Raw genomic sequence first — 17340 nt, forward strand, 5'->3', positions numbered from 1 at the left:
GTATAATACAAAAGATAAACAATAAACAAAAAGCTTTCAGTAAATTTCCACCTCCATTTTGAAAGACTTTTAAGTTGATGGATATATTGTCGAATAACTAACAAATGTCATTCTGCAATATAAATTGATTAAGATGGATCTGCTCTTTGTTTTCTGTTGAAGTTTGGAAGCTTTATTCTTTTTTTTTATCCAATAAAAATTTCCATACAGAAGCAAGACCTTTTTCATTTCTTAATATTCATGCTTCTACCTGTGAGACACCAAATATAACATTTTGGTCAGCGTAATAGTTGTGGTAAACTGTACCCTTAACCAAATTTCAGCAAATTGATTTGTATGGGTCACAAAATTAATAGGGATATTATGACCCCAGCAACTTTTTTGTTAGTAAAATATTGAGAAAAATGACAATAAATGGGACATAGCTACATATTAAATTCTAGTTTTAAAGCTTATATTACATACAAAAATCATGATATTTTCTTAAAAAATGAATCAATTATGTGCATTGAAAAATAAAATCATATACAAAGTTTATTTTCCAAAAATGGGAAACTATATTCTAAAAGTAGCTATTCACAAAGGGTCTTCAAATTTACAGCAAAAAATTATACAAATCTGAAAAAAGTCAGGATCTCTTGAATTTTTTTTATATTTTAATGAAACTTTTTTCAGATTTGATTAAAAAAAAAACAAGTAGATATTGTATTTGCAACAGAACGAAAAATCACTCTTGGATTCAAGTAGTTACTCTACGACTTGAAATACAGTGAACTACTTTTAGTGAACCATTTTATACTTATTAGTGCTACCAAAAATGATGCTGCCAAACTCTTCTACCAAAATCGAAAAATTCTACATTTCAAGAGATTTCGGCTCTGATTCCAAGTTCAATAAAGAATAAGATAGACAAAATGGCACAAAAACACACAAAATTAATTTACAACATTTTCATACAATTTATACAAATATATATATATATCTATAAAAGTATTATAATATATTAATCTAGGCTTTGTCAACAGTTTCAATGTTGCATTGATTGCAAAGGAGTGAGGGTTCCATTTCAGCATTTCTGATACACAAACATGGAATTGGCATTTGATCATATACCAATTACCTCTCCCATTCGGTACATTGTATGCTTATTGGCAAAGGATCATCTTGGCTAAAGAACCAACAGTTCCTTATGCTCAATATGCCACTATGTAAGAATTGTGGCATTCTACTGTTGAAACCATTGACAAAGTTGGATTACTTTCATCTACTATACTAAAAGACATGCATCTCAACTTTTTAAGCTGATCTGAGTCTCTTTAGCACTATTACTTCGGTATTATTCCATGATGTTAAAGGGACACTGTCAACACATTGAATGTTATGTGTGGCGCATATAGACTTTGAAATGCTTGGCACTGCCCCTTTAAATAAATCTTTAAACAAGGTTTATCATGAATAACATGTCATATTAAAAAAAACAGGTGGATTAATTAGCCGTTACCTCCCCTTGTCCATTGAAAGTTACATCCAAAGCGTCCAATTAACTAAAATGAAACCAAAAGTCCAAATAAAGTTTGCCTTAGACCCATCTCGACCATGTTTCTATATTACGATATCTATCTATTTAAAGGGGAGGCAACTATTTGATTAAAACATACTTAGAGTAATAAAATCATTGATTATTCTAGATTTAAATCCAATATTAGTAAGTTGGCTAAAATTAATGTTTAAAAAAGCTAATTAAAATAATTGCATTTCTTAGAGAAAAAATTAGGTGATCCAAATCTGTCAGAATAGAAAAATGCAGGATTTATTGAGGTACATCATGGCAGTATTTCAGCAGACTTGCATGTGGCATCATATTTTTTTTGAATTTTTTTTTACTATGTGGATGTATATTGTTGAACGAGCATTTACCTTCTTAATATCTCTTACACCCTATAGTATGAATTGCAAGTCACTTCAGCCAAATTTGAAATTTTGTTTGGTTTTTCTCAATAATTGTACCAAACTAAGAATACTATTAAGAGAGTTGATTGGATCACCTAATATTTTTAAAACAATAAAAGCATTAAAATGAATGAAAAATGTAAAAGAAATGATCACAATGAGTCTATATACAAAATGGATGTATTTCACTTCTGTTATATCACAACTTTTAGAAGCCTTACTTTCATTAAAATCAGAATTTCTTTCAGGAACTTTTTATTTTTTAAGAATTCTGTGTTTTGAGGCTGGTCACATTATTTTTTCTGATGAACCAAAATTGTTTTCTTTTGAAGAGCTCAAACAAGCTATGACCTGCTACAAAAGTGTAGAATCTGTTACCGCCATATACAAATGCTCCAAAGCAAGATCCTGCACACAAATTCACCTAAACAATAAACAGTAGGCCTGTAACAATTTGATGTCTCTGTAAAAACAGTCTCAACCAAATTTAGCTCATCTTGGCATAAGAAATTGAAATTTTTCAATGAAAGTAAAGTGATGTTAAGTTCTATGCACCATCAATACTATAGCTTATTTAATATTATACAAACATAGATAGATCTACAACAATATCATCATTTTATAACCCTTCAAAAATAAACTGTTAGCTCCTCTCTCTTTGATAGGTTTCTTTTGCTTATCTAAGAAACGTTTAACTTTTCTAATAGGTCTAAAAACTATATTACAAGCTTAGCATGTCCTAGTTCTGCAAACGACAAAATCATCAAATAAAATTGGTTTCAAATTTGTTTTAAGTAAACGGACTCAACAAAAAATCCAAATATTGTTGCATTTCTAAAATGAAAACCATTATAAAAGATCTAGCCTATACTCAATAAGAAATTATCAGACAAACCATGCTATAAATCCAATCAAAATGGTATCAAAATTTTTTTCTGTCCATTTTGACGCAATTATAAGTTTATGACAGAATTTCAAATTATGTTGTCCTAATATTTCATACATTTTTTTTTTTACAAAAATTTCACCAAAATTTATTCCCACATTTCAAAAAACATTCTTTCTGACATTTCCAAAGCATGTTCTTGACATTTCAAAAGTAAGCACATTTCCTGATATTTCAAAAACCATTCTTCCTGCCTGACATTTCACGAGGCATTCCAAATTTGAAATTGCATTATTCTTGACATTTTCATGACACTAGGTCAAATTTCTACTAAAAGCGATGTCCACGATTTGTAAAATAGTTTGTCATTGTAAATGAAATTGTCACAAAAAAATGAACTACACATTTGAAAATTGGATATCTCTATCAAATATAATCAAATTGTAAAAATTGTCACTAAAAATCATCTTTCTCGACTCAAGGGTGTACAAATTAGAGCCCAAAATATTATTTCATTGGCTGTAAATGAGTTAAAATTAGTAAAAATTAGTTCGTATAGGTTTCTTGAGGTAAATTCTTTTGAACATAAATAAAATACCAATGATAAGCAGACTTCAAAGATGCTTATGGCTGGGAGAGAAATTTTATAGAGTTAAAAAAGGATGAACATCAACCATTTGGTGCAGAAGTCAAAAGTGACTTCCTCATTTCACTGGAAAGTTAAATGATCAAAAAAATGATCAAAGGTTTCCAACTATCCCAAAAAGATGTGCCAAGTTTGACTGCAACAAAATAAATGCATGGATTTTATTCGATTTACATTGTACATGAAGCAATACAAAACAAAGACTTTACCTACTGTTAAAATAATTCTAGGGCTACACTAATCAGGAAAATGTAGCCCATTCCCCCAATCCAATACTTGGTCACTAACAGGTTTTGTAATATCATGTAAGTTGAGTATAGACATATTGACCAAATTAACCCTTTCTGACTTACTGCTTTGATCTAGACGCCATTTTCACTGCTCACAATTTCTCAAAAATTTTTATTTCTGAGAATTTCTGATAAAGGAAACCATTTTCTGTGCAATTGACAATAGTGAGATAGCTGTATCCAGCAACACATCTGCATTTGATACTTTCAAGTGAAATTTGAGAATCCTTTAGAGACAGTTTGATGATCCCTGATATTGTTATTTAATCAGCATTAATTCAAGTCTATGTCCAAGCTTGAGCATAACTTCAATAAGTGCTGTGGTACTGTGTTACTAAGATGTTGCCAAAAATCCTTTTTAAAAAACAGTGTTGAATGCATCAATTACAGAATTCCAAAGTCTCTCAAAATTTCAGTTCAGTAAGTTGAATGCACTTTGAAATTTCAACTTTGAGGAAATTGGATTTTCACTGATAAGACTTATTTATTTGATCTTATTTCACTGGCAGGCTTTCATTACACACACTGAAACATTTTAAATTGAATTTTCAAATTTAAATCAACACTTTAATTATCTACAGTTTAAGGCAGTGGCAGCCGGCCAAAATATGCACCAAAACAAATTGAGTTTTAATGTTTCAAAAGTTTTGTCAGAATGTACTCTTGGTTTTACTCCTCCTTTTTTTGGTTCAAGTTTTTTTAAGTCGTATCAAATGCAATTTTAAAGCCAAATTTTATGATGATGACAAAAATGCCCTATCATTTTATCCCTTGCCATAAAGACGTTTTTGAAACTGTAGGTCTAATTTAAGTTGAGGGAAATGGCCAAAATCTTCAGGTAAAATTCCTTTCAAAAATGTCTGCTGGTCAAGCTTGTCTGTATCAAGCTTGAAAGTAGAAGAAGCAGATGTGAAACTAGAATATTCTAGTTCAAGGCAGTAATAACCGGTAAAAAACTGGATGTAAATTGTTGAGGCAGATAACTATAAATAACTAAAAATAATGGAAGCCTGATATACACTGGAAATTGACTCATTTCAAAATTTAGGTTATGCTAGCTATTTAATAAAAGAGACATCCAAGTAGAATTTTACGAAAATTCCAAGTAAAGTGGGTCTCCAGTCACTTTTTGTTGTCAAAGTATTTGAAGGATGATCCCTTTACACCAATGTAAATCAGGCTTACTGAAAGTAAAAGGACTAACTATAAAAACAATAAAGCTATATACTAATGGAGCCAGAAATAATAATATATGGTCGTCAATGACAACAACAAAATGGACGAGAGTGAATGCAGAGGAGCAGAATTGGTATTTCTGTCCCCTGTTTCATTGCTGATACCATTTTCTTTTCCAGTTTCTGTTGGTCTTTCATCTGAAAATACAGAAAAAAAATGTGTGACGAACATTGAATTGATATGCGTAGAAACTCTTCTTTTAAGAGATTGAATTGGTATCAAAATGGAATCATTAGGATTGAAAAAATTCTCCTATTATCTCTGTTTAGAATTTCACATTGCAATGGTTTCTTTCATACAATCAAGTGTCCATTTTTGTAATTAAATTTTCAACCACACAAAAATTGCAGATATGCAACCAAACAGTAGAAACTAATTATCTTCTATGTTAGATCTAAAGGAGAATTATTAATGCCTTAATTCATCTGTATTAGATTTTTCTGTATCTCCGCATATAAAAATATTCAAATCCTGACAATCCCTTAAAGTGAGCACCTAACCTACACAGCGCCGAGTTCCCCCTTTATTTTTTAAACTTTAATGATGGACATGGCGTTTGCTTACAGAGAATAAAACAAACTTGACTTATAATCCACAATATCAAATCATAGAATAGAATGGACCAAATCACAGACGTAACAATACACAAAGTCTGCTCATGAATACGTTGTAGATATCAGGGGGATTATACAAGTATATATGGTAATGGCTATGTACACAATATATGTTACAATATGTATCAATATCATTATTGAAGGCGATAACTACAGCCGACATGCCAAGTCACGTAAATACCTCCATAAAATCACCTCGTCGATTCTTAGGTGGGCTTAACAAACTATTAGTGTTATTAGCATTCTTACTGATATTACATAATTTGATATGACATCAATCCTAAACCAAACTTTGTTCAGTTTCATTTGGTATTTGTACATGTTCTAATTAGGGAAAAGGTTAATTCCCGATGAAATGTCATTTTTCTTTGGCTACAAAATTGTGTGAATTCAATTATGAAAATGCCTTGTGTACTATTGTGTACCCCTGAAAGATTTTTTTTGGGGGGGGGGGGGGGGGGGAATCATCCATGAGCACCATCTTGACCTTATTAATCTTAATGAGCCATTTGATTTCTATTCAAAAACAAATAACTTGTTAGCCGTACACTTCAGCTATGCTATGTATGTCTAAAACCTGATGGTGTACAATAATAAAGGGTCATTACCTGGAGATGTAATAACATGATCACCATCACCACTACCACTACCACTACCTGGTCCAAAGTCTTCATCATCAGTGATAACAAATGTATTTTTCCTATCACCACTACTATAAAACATCTGGTTGTAGTCTTCAGTAGGTTCATCACCTTGCATCATATCATCTCGAATTAAACTGGTCATATCCTAAAATAAAATCACAGAAGCTGTTAAGTAGAGCTGGTAGAGCTACAAGTTACCCATGGTTAGCAAATGGTTAACCCAGCTGGTAGAGCTTCAAGTTACCCATTGGTGACCAGCCGCTAGAGCTACAAGTTACCCATGGTTAACCAGCTGGTAGAGCCACAAGTTACCCTCGGTGACCAGCTGGTAGAGCTATTAATTCCCCATGATTAACACATGACTAACTAGCTGGTAGAGCTATAAGTTACACAATATGGTTAACCAGCTGGTAGAGCTACAAGTTACCCATGGTTAACCAGCTAGTTACCCATAGTTAACAAGCTGGAAAAGCTACCAGTTAACCAGCTGGTAGAGCTATAAGTTACCTATGGTCACTTTTCAGAATGAAAATTGAATTTCTAAACGAACACCATCCATCAAATTTTCCTAATGTCACCTACTTTTTTCTTACTATATCTGATCTAACCCATGAAAGAGGTTATTTTGAAGACAGTTTTTGGATACAAAATTGTTTTTATGAATTCTGCTGGGATATAATTGTGTCCAATTTTAAACAACTAGATTCAAGTAACTTCAAAGACAGAGAATTAAAAACCAGACAAAAATTAGAACTTGAATATTGAAAAATTTGAAATGCATGGTTGAATATCAAGCTCCAATTCCTGGGTCACTATGACCAATATCATCAATAATGACTGCACTAGACACATAGTTATCATTGGTTCACATAACAGAACAACAATTTTCACAATATATAAACCAAGTAATAACGATCTGAAGGCAAAAGAAAACCCGAAATCCAAACAATATATTGGCGAAACACAGGTAGTAGCTAATAAACTTTTCATATGAGTAAGTATATCAATAATAAGTGAGTAATAGAAGAGTAAGCATACCCTGCCTGGCACGACACCCTTCTCATCAAATAAGAGATCTTAAATCACAAGAAATTTGAAAATTTATCTTTTACAAATGACATTCTACTTTTCTGCACCTGATTGGACTAATGAAGATGACTAACACCCTACAGTGAGCAATGACAGAAATTTTGCATAGCCAAATTTTTAAAGAATAACGGACATTAACAATGCACAGGGCCTTAATTTAATGTTTCATCGGAATGACTAGATGCTTTCCTCCTCCAACCTGCATGACTAACAAAGGGAAAATCGGATCAGAAACTCCCAAGGATTCATCGAGACTTACGCCAGAATTGATCCCTTGTTAAATTACAAGAAAGGATGTGAAAGACCTCAAAGAACCTAATTGATTTTTTGTTTCAATTATCATCAAGCCATTAATTAGATATCCTAGGAGGATCTCGTGCAAGGTATTGTGTAGAGTAAATGTGGCGTGAAAGCTTCAAACACTAATGAACAATAAGGGGAAATCAATCACTATATAAAAACAAAAAAATTGAAGAGAGAGAAATGAATAACTCTGATGGTTTGATTGATTTTTAAGTTCAACTATTATAGAAATATATCTCTTCCAACTTGGTTTTTTATTTAGGTTAATTGTTTGTGTTTAAGTGTTCAGAATTGTTTAATTTCATTTTTACATCTGTCTATAACAAATTCTTTGAAACAATGGCTCCATAATTGTACAATTTTAATGTATTTTATGGTATTCTACCTCTTAGGATGACAAACATTTTTTAAACTTAAATGGTCAATATGAGTATATATATTCATCAGTGGACTTACCTGGTGTCATAACTATACAACAGAATCCCTCTATAATCCAATAAATCCACAAAACGTAAGTAATAATTCATTAAAAGAAGTAATAATTCATAAAACTAAGTAATAATTCATAAAACTAAGTAATAATTCATCAAACTAAGTAATTATTGAAACACGCTTCTTAGCGTATTTAATAATTTATTTAGTTTAATGGATATATCGTCTTATATAAAGATTCTATTCTTTAGTCATGGCACCTGGTAAGTTTAACTAATAAATCACTAAATACTAAATATTACTTACCGAAGTCATGTCATTTAGTCTTGTTTTAACATTACTTAATGATCGTTGATCAGTAACCGTAACTCTTACTTCCTTATTAGATTTAGCCTGGTTAAATACATTGGCTTCTGGTACCTCACTCAAGTATCTACAAAATATCAAATAAAAATTCATAAGTATAGTTTCAAATACCATATAGTCTACCTCAAAACAAAATAGACTTCCTGAATTGTATACATGTATATTGCAAAGGTCTCTAGATAGGTGAAATATGCATGACCAAATATGTGAATGATATGTGATGTTTGTTTGTTATACATAAGAGTTAAAAAGAAATGATATTGAGGTTAATTTATGTTGGTTTAAAAGATTTTTATATTTTTATCTTGATCTTAGTATTATGCATATCGAGTTGTAAGAATAATTGTGAAGGTTGTTTTTGTATTCAGTGTTATAATCAACTTATCATGTAATACGGAAACTGTATGACTTACATAATTTAGAGGTGTTAGTACCTTCATTTCATAATGATGCTTCAAATAAAATGAATGCCATGTCATGCAGTGTGAAATGAGGAAACTTTTGGGACATCATAAGCATCAATTTCAATGTTCTTGTAGATTATTCAATAGTCAAATAATCTTCACAAGCAGATGGGTGCTTAGTCTACTTCAGGTAAAAACTGTACCCAATCCAGGACCCTTGTCTGCTGGCTATCACTGATCTGTTTCTTCTCTTCCAGCCTCTGATAGCTATTTTGAAAGTTGTTGAAAGTTTAATGTTGATTGTTCCACACTTCTAAACCATATTTATTTAAAAAGGATTAGCCAGACCTAAATATTTTCGGAAAGATGAATATTTTTATAGTTCAGTCATACCATACTATCATTTTCTCTCTACACCATTTATATCACGTCTGCTGTTCAGTTTTTTTAACCAAACTGATCTCTTGTCAGCTATTTAAAACGCCAAAAGTTCAAGGGTCGATAGGTCATGTGATATTAACAAAACGAAAGTAACATTGATAGCAGACACTAATTTACAGTCATAGTAAAGGTAATTAAATATTTTGTTAGATAAAAAGCATTTTCGGAGGTGTGGAAAATCTCCATAAAACAAGATCTAGTTTTCTGACTCTACTGCAGTCCATAACTGTCAAAATATCTATCAGAGTCTGAAATATAGGCAGATGCTTTGGACTATGGAGCCACCATAGCTCTTATATTTGAAAATAGAAACTACCTGGTATTATTTTGTTTTGATAACAGATATAACAACAAAATTGATTATGTTGTTTCAAATAAATTTGATATATTGTGCATACCACCTGTTGATAACTTGAAAGTTATGTAATACTAATGTTCTGCAACTGGATGAAAAATTTTGCATGTGTACTAGTGTATTTTAGGTCAAACAGTTCTTATAACGACAAATAACTGCAGGATTCTGCCAAAATATTTTGACAGATAACAGAGAGCTATAAAATTATTGACATTATTAGAAGTAAATATTTGGTAAATTATATAATAAGTATAATTGGGATTGAAGTTGTAACTGGTGCAGGTCATAGTGATCTGGTTCTCAGGATTTCAATTATTATCAGACACCTTACTTTTACATTAAAGATGGGTTTCCTTATTTTTTAGTGTCAAATTAACTATTTGATAAATTCTAATGAATTATCATGTATTCTTAATCATATCATTATGTTCTTATTACATATAATTAAGAGTTTTAACCAATCATAAATAAGTTCATGTATGTACAGTCTGGATAAACAAAAAAAGACTTTTTGACTTCTCTTGATCTGTCACTCATTTGAATTCTGCTGCTAATTCTCTACTAATTTAGCTATTTATGAATTAATTATAAGTATGTGAGACAAACTGGTATTTTTCCAAGTCATTAGAACACCTCTACTTTCTATTCATTTAAGTATTAGCATGTTCATTTTCATAAATGAAAATAAGGGAACCCATCTTTAACGTTTAATGTTCCAGAGGTTCATGAATTAAATTTGCAAAAGACACCTCCATGTATTACATATTACATTGGCTGTATTTGCTAACATACAATCCAATCAAATCGCTGCATTTACAGACTACTGTGATACATGAAAGGTAGCTATTGCAGTCAAGGTATAAGAAGAAGTGACTCATTATCCTTTCAGAGAGCCCACAAAATATAACAAAAAATATAAACTGAATTAATGATGCAGACATGTTTCTGCACTAAGTAGGGGTTAATTTTTCAATAACCAAAGGTTGACATCTCCATTTTATCTCACCAACATCAATTTTTATTATGGTTTCTTTTCATAAGCATTCAAACGCTACTGACTTCCCATTTCAAAAGATTCTCAACCATTCAACAAAACTGATGACTTTGTAGACAAAGCAATATTTTGATGGAAATATCAAAGCATTATCTCTTTAAGTCTATCATATATCAAAGAGAATGGAACTACAATAAATCTATCACAGACATGAATTGCAGACATTTCCATTCCAATATCTTGATTCTGCTTCCTTCCTTACCAATTATGGTCTTAATATGGTGGTCTAATCCATACAGAATCTAAAGACAAGTAGAAGTATTGAACTATAGGGAATCAGCAAGGAATCTTTTATTAATTGTACAAACTCTCCAGTCAATTTCTCAGTCTGTAGTTGATCAAGAAGTCATTTTGTGATAGGTCTGTCTCTCTCAAAGGAATGAAATTGAGTTTTACATCCAAACTTTGAGCACTTGAAGCACTGGGTTCCAGGTGCATGCAAAATGAGATCATTTGAAATGAATTAGTCAAGAATATGTAAGTTTAATGATATACAATATTATTATTGTTTTATATTTTTATTTGATCTATAACATCAAAGAGAATTACATTATAACTGTTTTTCTGTAAATCAAAATGTCTGTTTATGACAATTGGACTTATAAAATGGAGTGGTCTCAAGGACAAGATGTAATAACAGTTTGTGACACCCACGGATACCCGTGTTCACCCACGGAACTGTCTACCTAGTTCTTCTTGTCTTCTAGACAATTCTTAATCAAATAATGGACTGATTTCACAATCAAACTCTAACAAGATAAAAATCCTACATTTTCTTGTGTGAACTCCTACAGTATGGCTGTCGAAGAAAATGGAACATTCCAGAAACACTGGTATAGAGTGGGTACAAGTACAAAAATGTCATTTTTCAAGAATTTTTTTTTTAATGAAAACTGACAAGTTGTGTAGATACAATTAATTGTATAAGTTAAAAACCTAACTATATAGTATCCATATAATATATAATGAAATCAAAACTTTGACCCACTCAATGTCCATAGGTCTATTCTGTCCTTCACATGTTTAAATCAAACTAATGCCTAAAAGTGATGAGAAATGAGTGAAGATTCAGCCAGAAAAACGTCAATGCTAATTCAGAGATCCACATTAAGTTTCTGGTCAATCCTGAAAGTCAATTTGACTTCATGAAAAATGAAATGAATGGAGTTTTACATCCTACTTTTCTGCTAATGACGACGGCCGATGCCATGCAGTGAGCAATGAGAGAAATTTTGCAAGGACAGCGGCATTAGCCTGCTCTTTAAAATGCCCAGCCTCTACCAATCAGGTTTATAGTCCAATCCAAATGACAAGACGCTTTTTCCATGTCAGCCCCTCTGCCGCATCACTGACTAGGGGAAACTGTGTTAAAAAATCCGAAGGTAATATTTTGACCTATGCAGTGATTGAAGCCTGGATCTTCAGGATACTGAGCAAGCATGTAACTCACAGAGCCACCGTGGCTCCCTTGACTTCATACAGCTATAATTCTAAGACAAACTCAGTTCTAAAGTCTATGTATCTATTTTAGTTGACAATCATCTGAAGTAATGCCCCAAAATAAATCTGCAAACAGTAATTTAAGAAAACTCTTGACTGAAAAGCTAGTAATCATGTCCTAATTTCCACTTACATTACTTCTAACTAATAATCAGTTAGTATCGCGAATAATGGCCGATATTTTCATCAAATGTAAATACCTACCGGCACTAGGTTATATTTTCTACATTGATTCTTAACTCAATTACAGACAAACGGCTACTTTTTTATTGGCGTATTGATTTGGGATGATAAAACTGGTACTACATTCATTGAGATTCTAGTAGAACTAAAAGGTAGAGCAGTTGTTTAGAGTTGTCAGATATTAAAATCATGTTAGCACAAATTGTTGTACTTTATATGGAAGGTAAGCAGGAGATGTCCTTTAAATGTGCAATTAAAGTACCAATGCATATATAATATATATGCCTGTGATGAAGCTAATAATGATCAAATGAGAGGTTTACAATCTGGTCTGTACCTAACATGGCTTCATAAGTACCATGTGCATTGTGCATTAGCTAAGAGTTTTCTGAGCTTTTTCTCGTGCAAAACATTGAAATTCATGTGTTTTCATTCCAATAGCTGTTAAATACTGTTAGCATTAAATAATTGTATTAGAAGCTTAAAAATAAAATATATAGCAAACTCATTTAAAGTTTAAAAGCTTATAGTTGAAATATTATTGAATAATTAGAATTCAAAGCTGAAAAGCTTAAAGATAAAATATTATGGTTGTATGAATATATCAGACACATTGAATAATTGGAATTCAAAGCTGAAAAGCTTAAAGATAAAATATTATGGTTGTATTGTATTATTATAATATATATTGACAAGTTGACTGTTATATTATTCTATATATATATTTACCTATTGTCTGAGAATACACTATAAGTGTTATGTCTACTATAAATCATAATATCACTTGACCACTGTTACTTCACACTGGTTGTTTGCCTTTAATAAAGCCAATAATCTGGCCATCCAACAGCATCAATTTTTACATGTAATCAGAACAGCATCAATTTGCACCATTAAAATTTTCAATCTGTCTGTCGTTCCTGCAATTCCACTCAAACTAAGTGTTTGATGACGTCAATAATCCCGAAATGCCTTATGTGATAAAGCATATTTTGCGATTAGTGACATCATCAATCAGTTATTGTGGAATTGCAGGAACCACAGACGTCTGATTGAAATTTGGAATAGCTATCAGTATTCCCGATACACTTTAAAAAATTTAGAAAACCTCTTTACAATCACTTAAAATAAATAAAATTTCTCAAATGCAAAAGAATTCTTTATTTTCTATACATTGAACACACTGTAACTGACTTCTGCAAATTCACAGACTATAACACATCAATCAACACAGGTTTTAAAGATACCTGGTAAAGATTAGCAGTTTTTATCACACCCATTATCACCTTCTATAATGATATAAACATATCTCATGATAGGTGAGCTACTTTAAAATACTTAACACTTCTCCAGGTTTTAACCCTGATTGAAATAGAATGAGCTTTACAACCTACTTTCTGTTTTCGATTGGCTTCATGCAAGGAGGTGCAGTGTGCAATGAAGGAAATTTTGCAAGGCAGTATTTGGATTTATATTTATCAAAAGATAGTTAAGAAATGAAATGAAATGAAATGAGCTTTACGTCCTACTTTTCTGTACCATGCAATGAGGGAAATTTTGCCAGGATAGTGGTATTAACTTGCCCTTTTTCGATTTCCAACTGTCGAGGGATCTTTAACTTGCACAGCCTATACCACACAGGGTCTCAGTTTATTGCATCATCCGAGCGACTAGACGCCTTTTCCATATCCTGCATCGCTGAAAGGGGGAAATCTATGCCGGGATTGAACCCTCGACCTTCAGGTCAGCGAGCAAGCTTCTAACTCACAGTCTATAGTAAATGGTTGATTGTCCAAAAACACTTATCAACATGAGTCCCTCTGACCTGAATCACTGACAGACAGAAGTTAAAAAATGTACAAATCTCTCAAGCTATGACACTTTCTCAGAACAGATTTTCGGATTAGCATGCTTAAGCTACATGTTTCAACTATGATAAAAGTAATATCTTTCACAAAAACTGCATCTAAATACTAATTTTCTAATACATTAACTAAACAAAAAAAACTTTATGTGTGCCAACTTAATTCAGTCGTAAAAATGAATTTGACTGTAATGAACTGTGAATAATAGAATTGCAATACCACCCTTGAATTCAAGCAAACAACATGCACAAAAGGCCAAACCATATTAAAGTTACTGTCGCCTTAGTGTCAATGTCCTTTATCAGAGTGTCACAAAAAATGGCCACATTAATGTATTTAAGCATCATTGCTCATTTTGTGCAAGTGACAAATTAGATAATGTCTCTGCATGATGTCCCTCAATAATAGCAGACGTTAACATTTGAGACCTTTGAGAAATGACTTAATTGTGCACCATATTTTTCCTCTCTATGCTAGCCTATTGTCTCTAAAACAAAACAGAAGTGATCTGAAATGATACTATTTCTGAAATGGTCATTTTTATTCCATTAGCTTCAATCATTTTCATTTGAGACCACCAGTAGTTTGAAAAAGAATGAGGCACAATTTTTTTGACACTTAGCAGCAGACATTTCCTCAAATATTACATGTCCCAGCAGTGGTCTCCCTTGATGTTTAAGTCACACAGCAGTAGTCTCCCTTGCCCTACATTTAAAGTCTGAGTGATTGGTTGGTAATTAGGTAATTATTCAAGCAGTACTACTAACTTGGTGATTTTCTTGTCAATTAAAGAGTTATTAATAGGGGTAGAGTGTGAGCTATTTATAATAAAGTTATATTCTTTCAAACAAAGAAGTGACCTAAACATTTTCTTTTTCTTTGTTCTTTTTTAAAGACATTTTAGATTCTTTTTAATTTTCTAAGTAATTTTTATATAGTATATGTGTATATTGTTTAGTGTTTACTATGAATTATTATAATTTCTCAAGTTAATTGGTTGAATAGTTAGAACTTTTATTAGTGACTATCGAGAACTTAAAATTGTAAAACCACTATTTACTATTCAATAAAATGCACTGAACGAACTATAATTAAATCAACTCTTCAAATGAGATTCAAAACGCTATTTTTACAGGAATGCAGAAAATGACAAAATAAGCGAAATATTCAAACACGTTGCCATAGTTATTAATAAACCTTTTCACTTGTGTTGGCGTAACTGATGATGGCATTAAAAAGCAACAATGCAGATTAACATTAGGTGTTGAGTTGTCATTGACATAACATATAAATACTATCACCAATTCCATTACAGAGAAATTCTCATAACAAAAGCTTAGATTATTCTAGAATATCTGTCAAAAAATTCAAAATGAAAGATAAATTCGGTTTTAACAGCGAGATCAGCGAGGTTAAGTAAAACATCAATTTTAAACCAATTTGATAATCATAGAGAAAAAATCATGGCAATTTATAACTAGTTTTTACACAGTAACAGAAAATATTTCACAGTTTTTTAGTATGTATTAAAACAGCAGGGCGGGCCAGACAATTTGATTAGTGTTTTATTGGATAATTTATTTGTGATTGACCTTTACAATGTAAATATCAAGTGTTCATATTAGGTGTTATTACGGTGCAATTTGTAGGAAAAGTTTATGGGTAATGTGATTCCGATGTTGTCTAAAAGTTGATAAAAATCTTTGGGTAGCTTTTATTTAAAAGGGATAAAAGATCTTTGGTTAGCTGTATTCATAGTGAAAAAGATCTTTCGATAGTTTTTAGGTTCCAGGAGATAAAGATCTTTGGGTAGCTTTATTTATAGCACATAAAGATCTTTGGGTAGCTTTAATTCATAGTATTAAAGATCTTTGGGTAGCTTTAATTCATAGTATTAAAGATCTTTGGGTAGCTTTAATTCATAGTATTAAATATCTTTGGGTAGCTTTAATTCATAGTATTAAAGATCTTTGGGTAGCTTTAATTCATAGTATTAAATATCTTTGGGTAGCTTTAATTCATAGTATTAAAGATCTTTGGGTAGCTTTAATTCATAGTATTAAATATCTTTGGGTAGCTTTAATTCATAGTATTAAAGATCTTTGGGTAGCTTTTATTCATAGTATTAAAGATCTTCGGGTAGCTTTAATTCATAGTATTAAAGATCTTTGGGTAGCTTTCAGTTACAGCATATAAAATCTTTAGGTTGTTTTAGTTACACATGAAAGATCTTTGGCAAGCTTTTGTTTAAAGATCTTCGGGTAGCTTTTATTTATAGTAATGATGAAGGTCTTAGGGTAGCATTATAGCAATAATGATCTTTGGGTAGCTTCTATTTTTATTCATTGCTAATTTAAGACGGAACCTAATACTTACAGCAGATCTTTGGGTAGCTTTTATTTATAGCTTATAAAGATCTTTTGATATCTTTTACTTGTATCTTATTTGAAATATGTTGTACATGTATTTATCAAATGGTGCAAAGTTCCTCATTTATCATACCTAGTACCTCCCATATTAGCTGACATAATTAAATAACAGATCTTGTCTCTTTTCAATCAGTATTACATTCCATAGCATCCAGCAGGTAAAAGAGACCAGGATGGGCATGATCACAATTTACCACAAGCAGAGTGGGAGTAGGTGTTCTTATCTCCAACAGATAAATAACAATCTTAAGTAGACCTGAATACAATGACCATCTGTTCCTATTGTTTCGAGGCTCAATTCAGGTATCTTATCAAACTGATGAATAGTTTATACAAGTATTGTTCAGGACATCAACCTTAATATGGCCCCCTACTGATCACCTGCCTTTCAGACAGGCTTTAGAATGAAGCTAATAGTGTGAGGCAGGCTTGATTTGCCCTGCAATTAATACTGCAATACTACATGCAGTGAGAGCAAAAGTTTTTCCTTCAAATATGGCTTTAAAAAGTTGTGAACCATGGATGATTTACAGCTAGGCATTTTGTAGATCCAGAACACACTGGTTCAAGTGGAATAAAATAGCCAATTACTGTAGTGTATCATTACATAAGCATATACCTATAAGCATAACCTATGCTTAAAATACCAGTAA

At 31.7% G+C, this 17340-nt stretch overlaps 1 protein-coding gene across 1 annotated transcript; it reads right to left on the bottom strand.

Annotated features, from left to right (window-relative positions):
* Nucleotides 1-4999: 4999 nt before the first annotated feature.
* On the bottom strand, nt 5000-16774 carry LOTGIDRAFT_160154 (hypothetical protein; the record flags this gene model as incomplete). Its single annotated transcript, XM_009055032.1, has 4 exons — nt 5000-5145; nt 6231-6411; nt 8397-8523; nt 16761-16774. 4 exons carry the CDS (start codon nt 16772-16774, stop codon nt 5000-5002), a joined length of 468 nt encoding a protein of 155 aa, XP_009053280.1.
* Nucleotides 16775-17340: the final 566 nt, after the last annotated feature.

This window comes from Lottia gigantea, assembly GCF_000327385.1.
Source record: "Lottia gigantea unplaced genomic scaffold LOTGIsca_23, whole genome shotgun sequence".
Taxonomy (NCBI): Eukaryota; Metazoa; Mollusca; class Gastropoda; family Lottiidae; genus Lottia; species Lottia gigantea.